The following is a 19,030-nucleotide window of genomic DNA, read 5'->3' on the forward strand; positions in this document are numbered from 1 at the left end:
CCCCTGTACAATGAGTAGAAAAAATGCACTATTATAAAAAATATTGAACATACGTTAACAGTTGACAGGTATCATGTTAACTATTTAAGTGGCTCAAAAAGACATATTGCATGTCTCTAAAACAATATGTAACATTAGGGCACATATGACTCTGCCAATGTCATATTCTTGTTAATAGTTTTCACTGTTTTACTCGAATATAGCGTGATATATGAACAGATGTATACGCTATTATTCATAAAACCAAATGTACTGCATACAATCGTATGTCCAGTGGAACAGTGGAAGAATTTTTTTAATATAATGATTAACTAACATAGATGACAATAAAATAAATTAAAATACAAGAAAATTTGACAACCACGTCAGAATACATAAGTTACATATGTGTGGTCTAGGTAGTGTTATGTGTGGTGCGACAAACAGCTGCCGCAATATTAACGATAAAAGGCATAAAAGAGCTTGTCTTATAGTACATTTCTTCTACTCATTGTACAGGGGCCTGAAGATGGCATCAATATAATACCGAAACTGGTAGCACATAGAAGTTCATAAAATAAAATAAATTTCTACAATACATACGGCTGTTGGTAAATTATTGCATCAAGAAGTTCATCCCAGCCGTCGTCCTACGATCCATAATGGATCAACGAAGTCCCGTCTGTATTTTTCAATTATAGTTGTAATGAGTTCAACAATCAGTTCTTGTCTGATATCGGTGTTTCTGCTGCGGTCAAAGTAATGAATATCCCGCCACGAAGCGGTGGAATCATCTCTGATATGCGATTCCTCGTAGTTCATCCGATATTAGGATCCAGCTTTCGTTAACATACAGCAGTAAAGGCAAGGCTATTACTTTTTTAACTCCAATTAATGTTTCTTCCCGTATATTATGTTTTAGTAAACGCTGTATGGGTCGTCGGAAATTTCTGAATGTGGCCGATTTTAGGCCTGTATATTCCGAGTTGGTAAATTTAAAATTGGGCCCTAGATATTTAAACTTCTTTTACTCGTTAAGTCCTTTGACCATCTATAACAATTTTGGCCCTTACGGATTCCAATCCTTGATCACTTTTGTTTTATCTGTCGGTATTCTCATTCCGTGTCTAGCGGGCTGGCTGGAGTGGCCGAGCGGTTCTAGGCGCTGCAGTGTGGAACCGAGCGACCGCTACGGTCGCTGGTTCGAATCGTGCCTCGGGCATGGATTTGTTTGATGTCCTTAGGTTAGTTACGTTTAATTAGTTCTAAGCTCTAGGCGACTGACATGGATCAAATGGCTCTGAGCACTATGGGACTTAACATCTATGGTCATCAGTCCCCTAGACCTTAGAACTACTTAAACCTAACCAACCTAAGGACATCACACAACACCCAGCCATCACGAAGCAGAGAAAATCCCTGACCCCGCCGGGAACCGAACGCGGGAACCCGGGCGTGGGAAGCGAGAACGCTACCGCACGACCACGAGATGCGGGCGGCGACTGATGACCTCAGAAGTTAAGTCGCATAGTGCTCAGAGCCATTTGTCTAGCGGCAACTTGATTCAACTTATGTTCTTCAGTTTGAATCTTCTCTTCAGATTCTCCTATCAACAAATAGCAGCGTCATGAAATTAAAAATATCATGTGTACATTATCGGAAAACGAATAAATCTGCACAGGTCGCGCAAAGGGCCAGGTTTTGCTTTCTAGTGCCGATCAGGCCCACAACGTTAATCTGCCAGAAAATTCCAAGATGTTTCGTCGCACATGTATCCTATGAAACAACTATGATGATAAAATTAGTGAATTACAAGTCCTTACCTGTGCGCGACCCGTGAATGGATTAAGTAGTGGTGGTAGAATGGAAATGGGGGCATTGGTGCATCACGTGCCTTTTCTTACACGGTACAAGTTGGCTTGAGAAATGGATGTAGCTGGATAACTTGTGAGTAATTGCAATGCTTATTCCTCGTTATTCTACGGTCGCAGGTTCGAATCCTGCCTGGGGCATGGATGTGTGTGATGTCTTTAGGTTAGTTAGGTTTAAGTAGTTCTAACTTCTAGGGGACTGATGACCTCAGACGTTAAGTCCCATAGTACTGAGAGCCATTTGAAGCATTCCTCGTTATTAGAATTCTGAACTGGAACCGAGTTCCTTAGACATTTTGGATGCGCTATAAATACTTAAAATTATGCCCTCCTTCTTAAAGACATTTCTGAATACAACACATGTCTACTTGAGTAGAAGCTGATTTTTTGGAACTATCAAACAGGCCGTTTCATTCGGTCCCGAAGTGTGAGCAGTATAACTCATTTCCTACATTTTTTCATCCTATATTCTAGTAAATTCACATATAGATATGCCGGGTAATTCATTGGTAGTGTGAAGGGGCTAGTTGGTAAATGCTCTTGTTCCCATAGTCTACAAAGACCAGATGAAATGAGTGTCTGAAGCGTGTCCTCATTTATTTCAGTAATTGTATCTTCAAAATGTAAGTGTTCACTTAGTCTCTTAGATGCTGATTAAAATCAAATGTAAATACCAGGCCAGCCGGAGTGGCCGAGCGGTTCTAGGCGCTACAATCTGGAACCGCGCGACCGCTACGGTCGCAGGTTCGAATCCTGCCTCGGGCATGGATATGTGTGATGTCCTTAGGTTAGTTCGGTGTAAGTAGTTCTAAGTTCTAGGGGACTGATGACCTCAGAAATTAAGTCCCATAGTGCTCAGAGCCATTTGAACCATTTTGTAAATCCCAGTACATTTACAGTCTGTCCCATACTATTGAATTCAGTCCCCGTTACCGTGGAACATCTTACAAGTGCGGTACTTTAATTTTCTGCACTACTTCAACACACTCTTTGCACTCGTGATTCAGACTGTTGACTATGAACTGCGTCTCAAGCTGTGTTTTAGTTGTTGTTGTTGTGGTCTTCAGTCCTGAGACTGGTTTGATGCAGCTCTCCATGCTAATCTATCCTGTGCAAGGTCCTTCATCTCCCAGTACCTACTGCAACCTACATGCTTCTGAATCTGCTTAGCGTATTCATCTCTTGGTCTCCCTCTACGACTTTTACCCTCCACGCTGCCCTCCAATGCTAAATTTGTGATTCCTTCATGCCTCAGGACATGTCCTACCAGCCGATCCCTTCTTCTAGTCAAGTTGTGCCACAAACCCCTCCTCTCCCCAATCTTATTCAATACCTCCTCATTAGTTACGTGATCTATCCACCTAATCTTCAACATTCTTCTGTAGCACCACATTTCGAAAGCTTCTATTCTCTTCTTGTCCAAACTATTTACTGTTTCATTTCCATACATGGCTACGCTCCATACAAATACTTTCAGAAACGACTTCCTGACACTTAAATCTATACTCGATGTTAACAGATTTCTCTTCTACAGAAACGCTTTCCTTGCCATTGCCAGTCTACATTTTATATCCTCTCTACTTCGACCATCATCAGTTATTTTGCTCCCCAAATAGCAAAACTCCTTTACTACTTTAAGTCTCTCATTTTCTAATCTAATTCCCTCAGCACCACCCGACTTAATTCGACTACATTCCATTATCCTTGTTTTGCTTTTGTTGATGTTCATCTTATATCCTCCTTTCAAGACACTATCCATTCCGTTCAACTGCTCTTCCAAGTCCTTTGCTGTCTCTGACAGAATTACAATGTCATCGGCGAACCTCAAAGTTTTTATTTCTTCTCCATGGATTTTAATACCTACTCCGAATTTTTCTTTGTTTCCTTTATTGTTGCTCAATATACAGATTGAATAATATCGGGGAGGAGCTACAACCCTGTCTCACTCCCTTCCTAACCACTGCTTCCCTTTCATACTCCTCGACTCTTAAAACTGCCATCTGGTTTCTGTACAAATTGTAAATACCCTTTCGCTCCCTGTATTTTACCCCTGCCAGCTTTAGAATTTGAAAGAGAGTATTCCAGTCAACGTTGTCAAAAGCTTTCTCTAAGTCTACAAATGCTAGAAACGTAGGATTGCCTTTCCTTAATCTCTCTTCTAAGATAAGTCGTACGGCCAGTATTGCCTCACGTGTTCCAACATTTCTAGGGAATCCAAACTGATCTTCCCCGAGTTCGGCTTCTATCAGTTTTTCCATTCGTCTGTAAATAATTCGTGTTAGTATTTTGCAGCTGTGACTTATTAAACTGATAGTTCGGTAATTTTCACATCTGTCAACACCTGCTTTCTTTGGGATTGGAATTATTATATTCTTCTTGAAGTCTGAGGGTATTTCGCCTGTCTCGTACATCTTGCTCACCAGATGGAAGAGTTTTGTCAGACTGGCTCTCCCAAGGCCGTCAGTAGTTCTAATGGAATGTTGTCTACTCCCGGGGCCTTGTTTCGACTCAGGTCTTTCAATGCTCTGTCAAACTCTTCACGCAGTATCGTATCTCCCATTTCATCTTCATCTACATTCTCTTCCATTCCCATAATATTGTCCGCAAGTACATCGCCCTTGTATAGACCCTCTATATACTCCTTCCACCTTTCTGCTTTTCCCTCTTTGCTTACAACCGGGTTTCCATCTGAGCTCTTGATATTCATACAAGTGGCTTTCTTTTCTTCAAAGGTCTCTTTAATTTTCCTGTAGGCTGTATCTATCTTACCCCTAGTGAGATAAGCCTCCACATCCTTACATTTGTCCTCTAGCCATGCCTGCTTAGCCATTTTGCACTTCCTGTCGATCTCATTTTTGAGACGTTTGTCTGCTTCATTTACTGCATTTTTATATTTTCTCCTTTCATCAATTAAATTCAATATTTCTTCTGTTACCCAAAGATTTCTACTAGCTCTCGTCTTTTTACCTACTTGATCCTCTGCTGCCTTCACTACTTGATCCCTCAGAGCTACCCATTCGTCTTCTACTGTATTTCTTTCCCCCATTCCTGTCAATTGTTCCCTTATGCTCTCCCTGAAACTCTGTACAACCTCCGGTTTAGTCAGTTTATCCAGGTCCTATCTCCTTAAATTCCCACCTTTTTTCAATTTCTTCATTTTTAATCTACAGTTCATAACCAATAGATCCTGGTCAGAGTCCACATCTGCCCCTGGAAATGTCCCACAATTTAAAACCTGATTCCTAAATCTCTGTCTTACCATTATATAATCTATCTGATACCTTTTAGTGTCTCCGGGATTCTTTCATGTATACAACCTTCTTTTATGATTCTTGAACCAAGTGTTACCTATAATTAAATTATGCTCCGTACAAAATTCTACCAGGTGGCTTCCTCTTTCATTTCTTAGCCCCAATCCATATTCACCTACTATGTTTCCTTCTCTCCATTTTCTTACTGTCGAATTCCAGTCACCCATGACTATTAAATTTTCGTCTCCCTTCACTACCTGTGTTTTAGCACATTACTATTAACGTGTTTATCCAACAGACATGATACCACAGTATTCCAGTATCATTTTTTAATAATTATGAAACTGTGACCACTTCATTGGCCAGCCAGAGTGGCCGAGCGGTTCTAGCCGCTACATTCTGGAATCGCGCGACCACTACGGTCGCAGGTTCGAATCCTGCCTCAGACATGGATGTGTGTGATGTCAGGTTAGATAGGTTTAAGTAGTTATACGTTCTAGGGGACTGATGAACTCAGAAGTTAAATCCCATAGTGCTCAGACCCATTTGAACCATTTGAACCCACCTCATTAGATTACTTGAGACAGATGTACGTCTCATCCTTTTGTTACGACTTTTGAAACCATAAATAAGATAGCCATTTCCTTTCGATCTAAGCTCTACTATCTGAGCTTTTGCTCCGTCGAAGCGACGTTAAACCCAATTCTTCCTCCCTTCATCCTTATTTCACCGCTTATGATGTAACCTGACGTTTCAAAGACATTGGTCGCCTTGAGAAGACAAAACTTTACTCCTAACATCCTACAGGTTGACTAAATTCCTAGTTGGTGACATAATTTTAATTGCAAAGTGCGTCAAAGATTATTTTTTAAGGTCTGCTGCTTTCTTACGGGAGCAATGGTGTTGGGCACAGCACATACACAACATACTGTCCGTTACGAGAGTAGACATACTTAGTATTACGTATAGTTATAGGTACACTATCACCAGTCTTGGAGCTACAGGGGCATGATGAGAAGTAATGACTCAGAATTTTTTGTGTGAAAACTTTTAAAGCTTTTAAAATAAAGCAAACGTTGTTAAACTTCTACATCTTTATTCTTCATGTCCACATAGTAATTTCTCGATATAGTCGTACCGGCGACGAACAAATTTCTCCCAACGAGAGAGCAGTTTGTTGATTCCGTCACTGTAGAATATTTGACTTTGTTGACAGAGCCACAATCTCATCTATACTTGCACCGCTGCATCACTGTGGAAGTAAAGTCCTTGAAGGTGTTCTTTTAAGTTTTGGAAACAGGTGAAAATCGGATGGGACGAAGAGTGGACCGTGTGAAGGATGATCGATTACAGTGAACCCAAGGCGTTGGACAGCTGCAGATGTCGCAGCGCTCGTGTGTGGTCTGGCCTTGTCCTGCTGAAGGAGAAGGTGCTTCATCTATGAACGAAGTCTTCGATTTCAAGACTAGATTACAGCACGACGTTTCTCACGCACCGAGCATAGTTACGTTACACACTGCCAAGATATGCGCTACAATTCGGAGCCGTCTAGCGACACAGGGCGGCAAATGCAGGGTGAAAAATATTTAAACCGACAAATTCTGGGAGGTTGTAGGGGACATCAAAACAAATATTTTTCCCTAATGCCATTTTTTCCTGAGGAGTATTTAAACCGGCAGAGGAAGATTTATCTGGCGCCAAATTAATTAAACCAACAAACACTTTCCCATTTTTTATGACCAAGAGACAACACATTACCACAACCAATTTCAATCACAGTAGATTTTCAAAAACGCCTCCATTGACACGTAAACAAAGGTTACACCGTCGGATCATGTTCTGTCTGACACGGGCAAAAACCCCAAGAGTATCTTGAATTGTTCCTGCTGCTGCTGCTGCTGCTACTATCCGGGCAACCAGATCCTCTTCTGATGCAACAGGAGTTGCGTAAACAAGATTGCGCATCTCTCCCTACATAACAAAGTCCAGAGGGGACATATCTGGGGATCGAGCAGGCCATGACACAGGACCACCTCTGCCAGTCCACGTTCCTGGGAACCGTCGGTCCAGGAAACGACGCACACGACGACTGAAATGTGCCGGCGCCCCGTCATGTTGGAACCACATGCGTTGTCTTGTAAGGAGTGGGACGTCTTCCAGCAATTCTGGCAATGCTCTGGCGAGAAAATTGTAATAGTGCCTGCCATTTGATGGGCTAGGTAGCAGATACAGCCCAATTAAACAGTCCCCAACAAAACTGAGCCACACATTATCGAAGAACCGAACTTAATGAGCGCTAGTAACTGTGGCATGTGGGTTATCCTCATTCCAAACATGCGTATTGTGCATGTTGAAGACTCCATCACGCCCGAACGTTGCTTCATCGGTAAACAACACACAGGATGGAATTGTAGGATGCATTTCACACTGTTCCAGGTACCACTGCGAAAACTGTGCTCTGGGTAGATAATCAACTGGTTCCATGTTGTGGACACGCTGTAAGTGAAATGGACGTAACAATTGCTCTCTAATGACTGTTCTTACATTCGTCTGATTCGTCCCCATGTCACGTTCAATCGCACGAGTGCTGATTGAAGGATCCCACTCCACATGCTGCAAGACAGCTTTCTCAAATTGGAGCGTTCTTACCGTGCGATGGCATCCCTGTCCAGGTAAACTGCTGAATGACCCGGTCTCACGCAAACGTTAGTACACAACAGCAAAGGTCGTATGATGCGGGATACGGCGATTAGGATATTGTTGTTGATAAACCCGCTGTGTAACTCGTCCGTTTTGGTGCGCTATGTAGTACGCGCCAACCTTATCAGTGTACTCACTCCAGATGTATCGCTCCATTAGTAAACAGAGACAATGCACTACTACACTGGTGGACAGCTGTTGCCTACAACTAAAGAGCGTAATACGCCCTCTAACAACTGAAGATCGTAATACGGCCTCTAATAACTGATGAGCTTAATCCGGCCTCCACCGGTTTAAATAATCCTCATAGGAAAAAATAACATTAGGGAAAAATATTTGTTTTGATATCCTCTACAACCTCCCAGAATTTGTTGGTTAAAATACTTTTCACCCTGTATGTATACATGAAGAAGAAAGTTGTAGAATGTTAATAACGTTTGTTTTATTTAAAAAGCTTTGAGAGTTTTCACATAAAAATTCTGAGGCGTTGCTTTTTCAGCACGCCCAAGTAACACATGTCACCATTAAACGAAGAATTGAGCTTGCGTATGAAAAATATCGGCTAAGATCACATGCGTATAACAAATAACATTACTATAAGTTGTTATCAGCAATTCGTTCGTTGCTACTTTTTGTATCTTGCCGAAGAGGAAAAGAATAATCGCCACAATCGTAATAATAAAGTCGGTCGTTAATCACGGTAAATTCGGACTGTGTTGCAGCAGATTTTTCTAGATCATCTTTACATGACGTATCAATTTTTTGTATTAATCGCGTGCTCATAATAGGTGAGTAGTTATTAATAATAGGTACCTGCGGTCCATAGATGACGAAATTCATAAATAAAAAGAAAAAATAGGTACCTTGAGTACAATCTGATGTCAGTCATATGTTAATCTAGTCTAAATGATTGTATATTTGCTTTGTAAAGTCAGAAGTGGTGTATTAAGTGAATGTGATGTGCTTGTTTAGTCTGTGAGCGCTTTTGTAAGGAATAATAGTCCAGATAAAATTAGTACCAGTCACAGCAGCTCCTCTGTGAGTTGTCGGGCTGTGAATGTTCCTGCAGCTGTTTCGTAGGAGCCACACACTAAAGCAGACACGTTCCATCCTCAGACATCTGTATCAAAGTAGGAGCGACAGGTGTGGCGTTTGCGTGAGCTTTGTTCTTCACGTGAGAATTATCACGTACTCTAAGGTAAACAAGGAACAGAAGTAGAAAAGCCCGACACAGCATTTGAACAGCCTATAGTCGAACTGCAGCTGTGCTTGTTTCGATATAAAGATCTTTATTAGAAAAGGTGTGTGCAGCACGAGAGCCACGGCCAACCTCAAATCCCTCCCAAGCGTACGAGATAAATAATTTCTCAACCCCAGGGGCATCGATTTAATTCCTCGTAACACGACCTCTCGCCTTGATAATGGCCTCGATTTGGCGGAGAGGAGAACTGAAGCTACTCATTGATTATTAGGTCTCGTAGAGCGTTTCCAAATGGTTCGAGACTGGGTGATTTTCCAGGCCAGTCAAGGTCCGACAGGATCCGTCAAACCAGAAACGTATTCAAGCAGCGCTGTGAACACGAATGATGTCATTTTAAAAAAATGTAGGTGTCTGCAGTTTACTCACCATGACGATGTAGAATAAAATCCAACATTTTGTCGCCAAGAATGTTTAAATAAGTATCCAGGTCCAGCTTCTTGACAACCTGGATTATCTCCAAAGTCAGGTTGTCCTTTCTTGCTAGTTTATTCTTACCGAAGAAGATTGCGTCGTTTGGACGTTTGCTGTGGAGTGACATGTTAAGGGTCCTTGTCTACTTCAGGCTACTATCTTGCCCCGCCACCATGGATAGAGAGAGCGCTATTTATAAATGATACGTCAAATGAAAGAGCAACTCGAACAGTTTTACCAAGAACCTTATAAATGTTCAATGTGAGCACCATTTGTCACACGGCACACATCAAGTCTATAGCCAAGCGCTGGATATGCCGCAAGGGGCCCAATGGCAGGGCTTGCTTTGCATGGCCTCCACGTTCACCCGACCTAACGCCATGCGGTTTTTTCCTGGGGCTTCATCAAGGATCGTGTGTACGTGCCTCCGCTACCAGCAGACCTCCCTGAATTAAGAAACCGGATTGAAGCAGCTGTTGCTACAATCACTGAAGACACACTTATTAACGTTTGGGAAGAACTCGGCTGTAGACTTGATGCGTGCCGTGTGACAAATGGTGCTCACATTGAACATTTATAAAGTTCTTGGTGAAACTGTTTGAGTTGCTCTTTCATTTGACATACATTTATAACTGTAAAATCACGATATTTATTTATAAAAACCATGTATTAAAGCATATGGACTGGTTTCCGTTTTTGAAGCCACTGACATTTCCAAAAATTTCGTGAAACAACGTCCAAATGTGAGGAACAGTATCCTTCAAATCTCGGCCATCTGTGTCAACCAGGGCAGGTATGAGGCGGAGTTGATATCTGCCATGTTCGCACAATGATGTCTTCCATGTTAACAAGTCCATGACACATCAACTTCTTATCAAGAATGATTGTGGTCTGACATTCTATATGGTTATGGATAACTGCGTTTTTATCAGGTGAGTATGTTGAGATATACTGGGCGGTTATGGTTCTTGTGTGCGTGTGTGTGTGTGTGTGTGTGTGTGTGTGTGTGTTTGGGTCCTCACCGTTATGGTGCCGGCTGGTTAACGGTTTGGTTGTCGTTTCATGTTTTCCTGAAGGAAGAGGACATCGACCGCCTTAGGTGGAGGGTTCGCCTTGCGTGGACGTTCGTCCTGGCATGGATTCTGCACGCCTCTTCACGCTCTCTACAGGCCAGTCCAGTTGATCATTTATTCCACATCCTATCCTACTTTGTCTCTACATGCTTTCTCTTATTATTGTGTTCGTCAGTTTACGGTACGAGGGCACTTGGAAACCAATAAATAGATAATTCAAGGGTGTTTGGGAGTATTCGTAAACATATTTTGACAGTTAGTACTTTAATATACGAAGCGTGATCAAAAATTAACGGGAATTTTTGTTTTTCTTAAAGATTTTGTATTTATTCTTCAACATCAACTTTGTCGCCTTCAAAGTAATCTCCATCAGATATGATACACTTGTGCTGGCGCTTTTTCCAATCTTGAAAACACTTTTCGTTACGGTGTTCAGCTCCTTCAGCAATTCTTTTTTTATGTCATCAGTGGTGGCAAAACGAGGTCCTTTCATGGTTCTCTTCAACCTCAGGAATACAAAGAAGTTGCAGGAGGCCATGTCTGGCGAATAGGTAACTGAGGCAACATAACGGTTTTGGTTTTTGCCAAAAAATCAGATTGTTTGCAGATGATGCTGTCATTTACCGTCTTGTTAAGTCATCAGATGACCAAAACGAATTGCAAAATGGTTTAGGTAAGATATGTGTATGGTGCGAAAAGTGGCAAGTGAACTTGGATAAAGAAAAGTGTGAAATTATGCACATGAGTACTAAAAGAAATCCGCTACATTTCGATTACGCGGTAAGTCACACAAATCTGAAGGCTGTAAATTTAACTAAATACTTAGGAATTACAATTAGAAGTAACCTAAATTGGAACGATCACATAGATAATTTTGTGGGTAGAGCAAACCAAAGACTGCGATTAATTAGCAGAACACTTTGAAGGTGCAACAGGTCTACTAAAGAGGCTTTTTACACCACGCTTGTCTACACTATTGCTGTGCGATGTGGGATCCATCCACATCAGGTGGGACTGACGGATGAAATCGAAAAAGCTCAAGAAGAGCAGCTCGTTATTGTATTATCGCGAAATAGAGGAAATAGTGCCAGACTTGATACGTGAATTGGAGTGGCAATAATTTAATCAACGACGTTTTTCATTGCGATGGGATCTTATCATGAAATTTGAATCACCAGTTTTCACTTCCGATTGCGAAAACATTTTGTTGGCACCCACCTACATAGGGAGAAATGATCATCACGATAAAATAGGAGAAATCAGGGCTCGCACAGAAAAATTTAAGTGCTCGTTTATCCCGCGGGCCTTTAGAGAGTGCAACGGTAGAGAGAGAGCTTGAAGGTGGTTCATTGAACCCTGTGCCGGATACTTTATTTTGAATAGGAGAGTAATCACGTAGATGTAGATGTAGATGTAGAATGAGCGATGATATTTCCACGAGTGGTTTTGCCACAATTCTGGTAGTTTTCTTCGGACTGCTTCACTCAAACGGCGCATAACTTCCAGGTAACTCACGATGCACTGTCCTATTGCTGTCGAAGAAAGCAAAGATAAGAACCTCCACATGTGTTCGAATTTGTCGAATTACTTTCGGTCTTGGCTCCTCAGGCATATCTCAGTGGGGGGATTGGGTCTGGTTTCGGCGTCGTATTATAACCTTCTTTAGAAGTTCTATATCGTTCTCGATTTTATTCACCAATTGCTGATCGAATGCTACGCGACTTCGTTTTGGTCGAAGTTCAACAGATTCGGAATAAACTTTGCTGCTACAAGTTTCATCGGAAAAACAATGGATATGCCGATATCATCAGCATCCTCTCTGATGGCGATTCGACGAATTTCCGTTACCATTTTCTTTACTTCTTCCACATTGTCATCGGGTCGATCAGGGCGGTTATCATCTTCAACATCTTCTCGACTCTGTTTGAAATATTTATACCACTCATAAACTCTTGTCTTACTCAGAGTAAATTCGCCAAAATCCACAGTCAACTTTTCGAATGCGGTGCTGCACTTTATTCCATTTTTCAAGGAAATTTTAATGCAAATTCTTTGATCCATCTTTTTCGAAACTAATAACTCGCGGAGCACTCAAAAATACGTATAACGTTTTCGACTGTCAACAACAAACTAAATATTTAAAACAGCTGAAAATGCAAACATACATCAGGAACATATGTACCAACAAAATGAAAAAAATAGAAAAATCACATCTCGTATACCCACTTCAGTGTGTTAGTTGTTTTCTTCTGCATCTAACAATCTACTCACAAACATACCGTATAGTCTGTTAGCGAATCTTTTCTGCACGATTGTAACTGTGCCACGAAGTGGACCACGTCTGTCAGTTTAGAGTATCCCTTTTGCGTCCCTGTGTCCATTGTTGGTGTCTGAGGTAAACACACACAAATAAGAACTTATAACTTCGTTGTTATAAAATGTTATAAGACATGAACTTAGACAACGATACATTTACAACTCTCTAAAACAAGACAATCTTCTTTTGTCTCTTGTGACGTCCTAGAAGATATATCTCTGAAGCCAACCTTATCGATGCCAAAACACTCACTAACACACACCAAACACCATGTGGCAGAGCAACCTGCTCCCATATGTCCATACTGTCTGAATGCCTGACCCGCTACCAGAGGAAAATAAAATTTAATGTCTTGCTTGTGCCACACATACTTGGAGGTATTAATCAACCTAAAAACATATTATTTGTAATAGATATAATTATTAGTAAATACTGATGTAATGTTCAGTACACTGTCCTAAGTCATCTGTAGATATATCCGCCCTTACACTTCTATCACCGTTACAAAACTTTTTCGTGCAAACATGTCCAGCTTCCAAACTGACATCGCCTTTTACTAAGTTTTCTCTTCTTCCACAGGATGACCACATCATTTACGAAAATACTATGTAACACCAGTATGGCCTTATTGTAAAATATTTTTTTTGATGCCATTTAGCCTGAAGATGAGCTATTACCTCGAAACATGTCGCTAAATAAATAAGCGATACAATAGTTGACAAAGTTTGTAACTGGTAGCGGTAATTTAAAAAAAAACCTTTACGTAATTCTTGAGACAGTCACGGACGAAAAATAGTCATAATGGCTTGACATTCTAATTTAGATTGTCTGTGTTCCCACAACCACTTCTTTTTAAATTTGATAGAATGCTTTCTCCAACAAGGTCATACCTAACCTTTCCTGCCTCACTGTCCAATTAAGTTATGCGACACCTCGGATGACCTGGTTGTCGACTTGGTGTTAATTTCTAGCCGTCCTTAAACTGCTTAAACCGGCTGACACTGCCATAATTTTATGCAAAAAGGTAAACGTTTCATCGACCACGAAGGCTGGTTTAACCACGATTTTGCGTTACTAGGCGTGTTCGTATTTCAGGTGGTATGCCGTTGCCTTCCTTCGACCTCTAAATCGATATACTCACTTGTAAGGGAACCTAAAGTTGCACATGGACACCGAACCGCGGTGCAATTTGACATTTTTCACGTTAAAAATTGTTGTAAAAAACATGACATGTATACAGTTTCTAACTTCAATACTTGCTTATTGTGTTCTCCCTTTAACGTAATGAGTAAACTACGCTGAAGCGCCAAAGAAACTGGTATAGGCATGCGTATTGAAATACAGAGATATGTAAACAGGCAGAATACGGCGCTGCGGTCGGAAATGCCCATATAAGACAAGTGTCTGGCTCTGTTGTTACATCGGTTACTGCTGCTAAAATGGCAAGTTATCAAGATTACAGTGTCTGAACATGGTTTTATTGCCGATGCACGAGCGATGGGACATAGCATCTCCGAGGTAGCGATGAAGTTGGGATTTTCCCATACGACCATTACACGAGTGTATCGTGAATATCAGGAATCCCATAAAACGTCAAATCTCCGACATCGCTGCGTCTGGAAATGAACGGAATCAACGACGGCTGAAGGGAATAGTTCAGCGTGACACAAGTGCAACCCTTCGGAATATTGCTGCAGATTTCAGTGCTGGGTCATCAACAAGTGTCAGCTTGCGAAACATTCAACGAAACATAATCGATATGGGCTTTCGGAGCCGAAGACCAACTCGTGCATCCTTGATAACCACATGACACAAAGCATTAAGCCTCGTTTGGACCCGTCCACACCGACATTGGACTGTTGAGGGCTGGAAACATGTTGCCTGGTCGGATCACTCTCGTTTCAGGTTGTACCGAGCGGATGGACTTGTACTGGTATGGAGACAACATCATGAATCCATGGACCGTGCATGTCAGCAGGGGACTTTTCAAGCTGGTGGAAGGTCTGTAATGATGTGTGAGGCGTGTGCAGTTGGACTAATATGGGATCCCTGACACGTCTAGATAAAACTCTCACAGGTGACCCGCACGTAAGCATTCTGTCTGATCGCCTGCATCCATTCAAGTCCATTCTGCATCTCGACGGACTTGGGAAATTCCAGCAGAACAGTGCGACACCCCACAGGTGTAGAATTGCTACAGAGTGGCTCCAGGAACATTCTTCTGGGTTTTAACATTTCCGCTGTCCAGCAAACTCCCCAAACATGAACATTATTGAGCATATCTGGGATGCCTTGCAGCGTGCTGTTGAGAAGAGATCTCCACCCCCTCGTACTCTTACAGGTTTATGGACAGCCCTGCAGCATTCATGTTGACAATTTCCTCCAGCGCTGCTTCAGACATTAGTCGAGTCCATGCCACGTCGTGTTGCGGCACTTCTGCGTGCTCGCTGGAGCCCTACACGTTATTAGGCGGGTGTACGAGTGTCTTTGCCTCTTCAGTGTCTGACAGCATTTTTGATTTTCAAATTCGGTCATAATTATATGAAATACTGGAAATCAGAATTGTGTTACCCCTAGAAGCGGTAGATAGGCAGCCTGCGACTGGGCCCATGCTCCATGTTAGAATTAGCCGTATAGTAATGATGTGCTGATGCAGTAAGTACTGGAAGATGAACAAGTTTGCACAGGATAGAGTAGCATGGAGAGCTGGATCAAACCAGTCTCAGGACTGAAGACCACAACAACAATGATGTGTTATAAGTGTTACAAAAATGGAAATTAAAGCGAATAGATTTTTCAAAATAATTCACTTTCCAGGTTCTTGCGCACAGCTAATTAATCATTTGACGTGATTAAAGGGCATCCGGACAACGTCAAGTGCTCAACTCGTTTTGTTCGAATTTCGAAATTTTCTAATCTCACTTGAATTTGATGTGTATACAAAATTTATCCAAATATTTAAAATGTCTACTTTTTTGTCTTGTATATACCTTTCTTTTACAGGAATGGAATATGTTTCATGAGAGAAATAGTTTCATTAGAACCATTTTATGAGTTTTCAGTTTTGAAAAGTCTACTGGATTTTTGTCCAGTATTCTAAAACAAGGTTTTATCGGACATGGGGTAACACAGTTTTTCCCCCTAGGAAAAAAAAGTGATGTTCACCGACCGAACCAGCTTAATGCTCCGCCAGCAAACTTTTCGATATATTATCAAAGTATGTTGCCATAACATGTAACAGATACTGTCAAACAACAACTGTACCCAGAACTATTACGCCTTTCACCGTGAAACTAATATGAGTTGCCGTCCTCCGAACACCTCCTTCGCCCTCCCTGACACACCATCCCCAATCTCGAATCCTGGGTATGCTCTAGTTATTGGGTACATTACTTCTACACAAACCAAACAAACAGCACTACTACACGGTCCAGTCATATTTATGTGGCCACCGCCTTTGTTCGACGTCAAACTGCATTAACCACTAACAGACCGTAGGTCGCAGCACTAGCAATGGAGGTTATATAAAGCGTGTTGGAGGGGACGCGGAAAACAGTGCAGACTTTGCTGTAATCCGTGTATCCACCGTCCAAAAGGGCATGCTCATTGGGTTATTGGGTAAGAATGGAAGCATTTCCCAAACGGGTAACTTCGTAAACTGTTCGTTTCCCGTCGTGGTTAAAGTATATAGTGCATGACAAAATGGTGCTATCCGAAACTGGCGGCGACGCAACTGTGTTGTATCAACGGGCCATAGTTGACAGGAGGGAACGAATGCTGCAGACGTGTGTGCGGGCGAATACACCTGCAGCTGTTGACCATCTGACCGCCCAGATGCACGAAGGGACTACAGCGTCTCCTCAACGACCGTTCAGCGTACATTGCCGCGTATGAGCTTCCGCACCGGGCGCCTGTTTCAAGTACCTTTATTGAATGCTGCTCACCGGCGACGAAGGCTGAAATTTGCACGCCTGTTACTACGTCCACTGAGTGGCGACAGGCAGCCTTTTCAGATGAATCACGTTGTGTGCTCCATTGGACAAATGGCCGTTGGCGTGCACGGCGTGAAACACCTGAAAGGAAACACACTGCAACGATCGTGGGAACGATTTAGGCCGGAGGAGGGAGAATTATTATTTGGAGTGTTATCGACGCATTTCACGGATGATTTCGTGATTCTAGAAGGCGAAAGGATCAACACAGTATGTATCTATCCTTTGGGACCTTGTCCAACGCTACCCGCAGTTTGTTTTTCCTCGGTACGATGGTATGAACCATTTGACAGCTCCAAGTGTCACATAACTATCAGTGTATGTGAGTGGTTCGAAGAGCAGCAGGATGTGTTCACCATACTCCCCTGGCCACCAAGTTCCCCGGATGTAAACCCAATCAAGAATCTCTGGCCGGCCGTTGTGTCCGAGTGGTTCTAGGCGCTTCAGTCAGGAACCGCGCGCCCCTACGATCGCAGGTTCTAGTCCTGCCTCGGGGATGGATGTGTGTGATGTCCTTAGGTTAGTTAGGTTTAAGTAGTTCTAAGTTCTAGGGAACTGATGACCTGAGATGTTAAGTCCCATAGTGCTCAGAGCCATTTGAACCATTTGAGAATCTCTGTTCGATCAATGGATCTTCAGCTGAGAAACCTAGCGCAGCTGATCTCTGCACCTGTGCTGCATGGCTCCACGACCCTTTCGGTAACCCCCCCCCCCCCCCCCCCAACCTCTTGTTCACGTATTGCAGCGGTCTGTGTTGCAAAAGGTAGTTATTCAGGCTTTCGAGTAGTATTATCACACTCATGTGATTGGACAATTCCGTTTTGACCTCTTTAAGCCCCATATGGCATTACAAAGTTAGATAATAAAAGGAACATTGAACGAATAAAAATCAACGGTTCCCAAAACAGTCATCACCAGTATACGGCCCAAAAACTGAACGAGTCTTCCAACTCTGCAGTACAAGGAGCGAAGCTCAGAGAGTTGGACGCACCGCTTCCACATATGGCTGCGCGCACATCTGCAGTGTGGGCGTGGCCAGGCAGCCAGTGAGGGCGGAACTGACGTTTCCGGACTTTTCGGACTGCAGGGCGCGCACACGTGTCGCGGTCCACTCTTCTCCCCCATAACCATTCTGCGAACTCACTATATTCACACGGCCTGTCGTTGCGTCTCGCCTATCCAGCTCTCTCACAACCAAGTCGCGTGTCTGCTTGAGAAGGTGCTATAGAAGTTCAAAATGTACCTACGCCATTGAAACGTACGAAGAACGTTGGACTAGTCGCACTCAAAGAAATTCCAGTGCTACTTGAAGATATCACCCACGCCAGAGTAAACGGGTCAGTACTTGAACATTTTAAAGTGAACCTCTCCTCATTTCAAGTCTTAGAGAGAGTGCTCGATTATTTTTACTTCTACATCTATATCTACATGACTACTCTGCAATTCACGCGTAAGTGCCTCGTAGGCAGTTCATCGAACCACTTCCACACTATTGCTCTACCTTTCCACTCTGGAACAGGGCGTAAGAAAAACAAACACTAAGAGTCCATTCTCCTCAGTAGCCTATTATATCTGCGGTTTTTACGATATGTTTTTGGAGGAACTAATGAAGCAATCACCTTAGATCTTTTTGCACAGTATTTATTGATTCTAAGACAACATTTCTCAATCTTTTTAAAGAAACTGAGTCATTATTAAGCCCCCTATCGAGGAATTAAAGTTTCTCCGTCCAAAATGAGGCGTTTCCTTGACGGAAGTCCTACAGTCTGCAAATTTCATCTGACACCAATAAACAAGTAATATTCTTAAACTACAGGATACTGCATTTGGGGTTATAGCACAGTTCTTTCTATAAATTTGATAATAAAATAGTTTACGTTTGAAACAGAGATAAAATTTTATCTTGTGTTTTTGGCCACGTTTTTTGCAGTAACTAATGACTAAATTAAAATAAAATAATTAGCACGTTACTGGTTGTGGACGTGTCCGAGGATTACTTCCATCAGCTTGAAATAATCTGTATTGTTGCAGAAAACGTTACCAGGAACACATGATAAAACTACACCTTTATCTCATACGTTCACCATACTATTTTGTCAAAATTCGAAAAACTGTGTTATTAGTCCTTGCACAATATCCTACAGATTAAGGAAATTATTATTATTATTACTTTAT

General features: G+C 42.1%; 1 protein-coding gene across 3 annotated transcripts in view; it reads left to right on the plus strand.

Annotated features, from left to right (window-relative positions):
• The window catches only part of LOC126284242 (bifunctional 3'-phosphoadenosine 5'-phosphosulfate synthase), a 339,327-nt gene that overhangs the window by 82,372 nt on the left and 237,925 nt on the right, over positions 1 to 19,030 (plus strand). Inside the window, exon 2 of one of the 3 annotated variants that reach the window (XM_049983031.1) lies at positions 10,550 to 10,642. The exons of the other annotated variants lie outside the window; for them this stretch is intronic. Coding sequence (XP_049838988.1) covers positions 10,550 to 10,642 — 93 coding nt within the window. The remainder of the gene's footprint in view (positions 1 to 10,549; positions 10,643 to 19,030) is intronic. 3 annotated transcript variants of the gene reach the window in all.

The sequence above is a fragment of the Schistocerca gregaria genome, chromosome 8 (assembly GCF_023897955.1).
Source record: "Schistocerca gregaria isolate iqSchGreg1 chromosome 8, iqSchGreg1.2, whole genome shotgun sequence".
Lineage (NCBI taxonomy): Eukaryota > Metazoa > Arthropoda > Insecta > Orthoptera > Acrididae > Schistocerca > Schistocerca gregaria.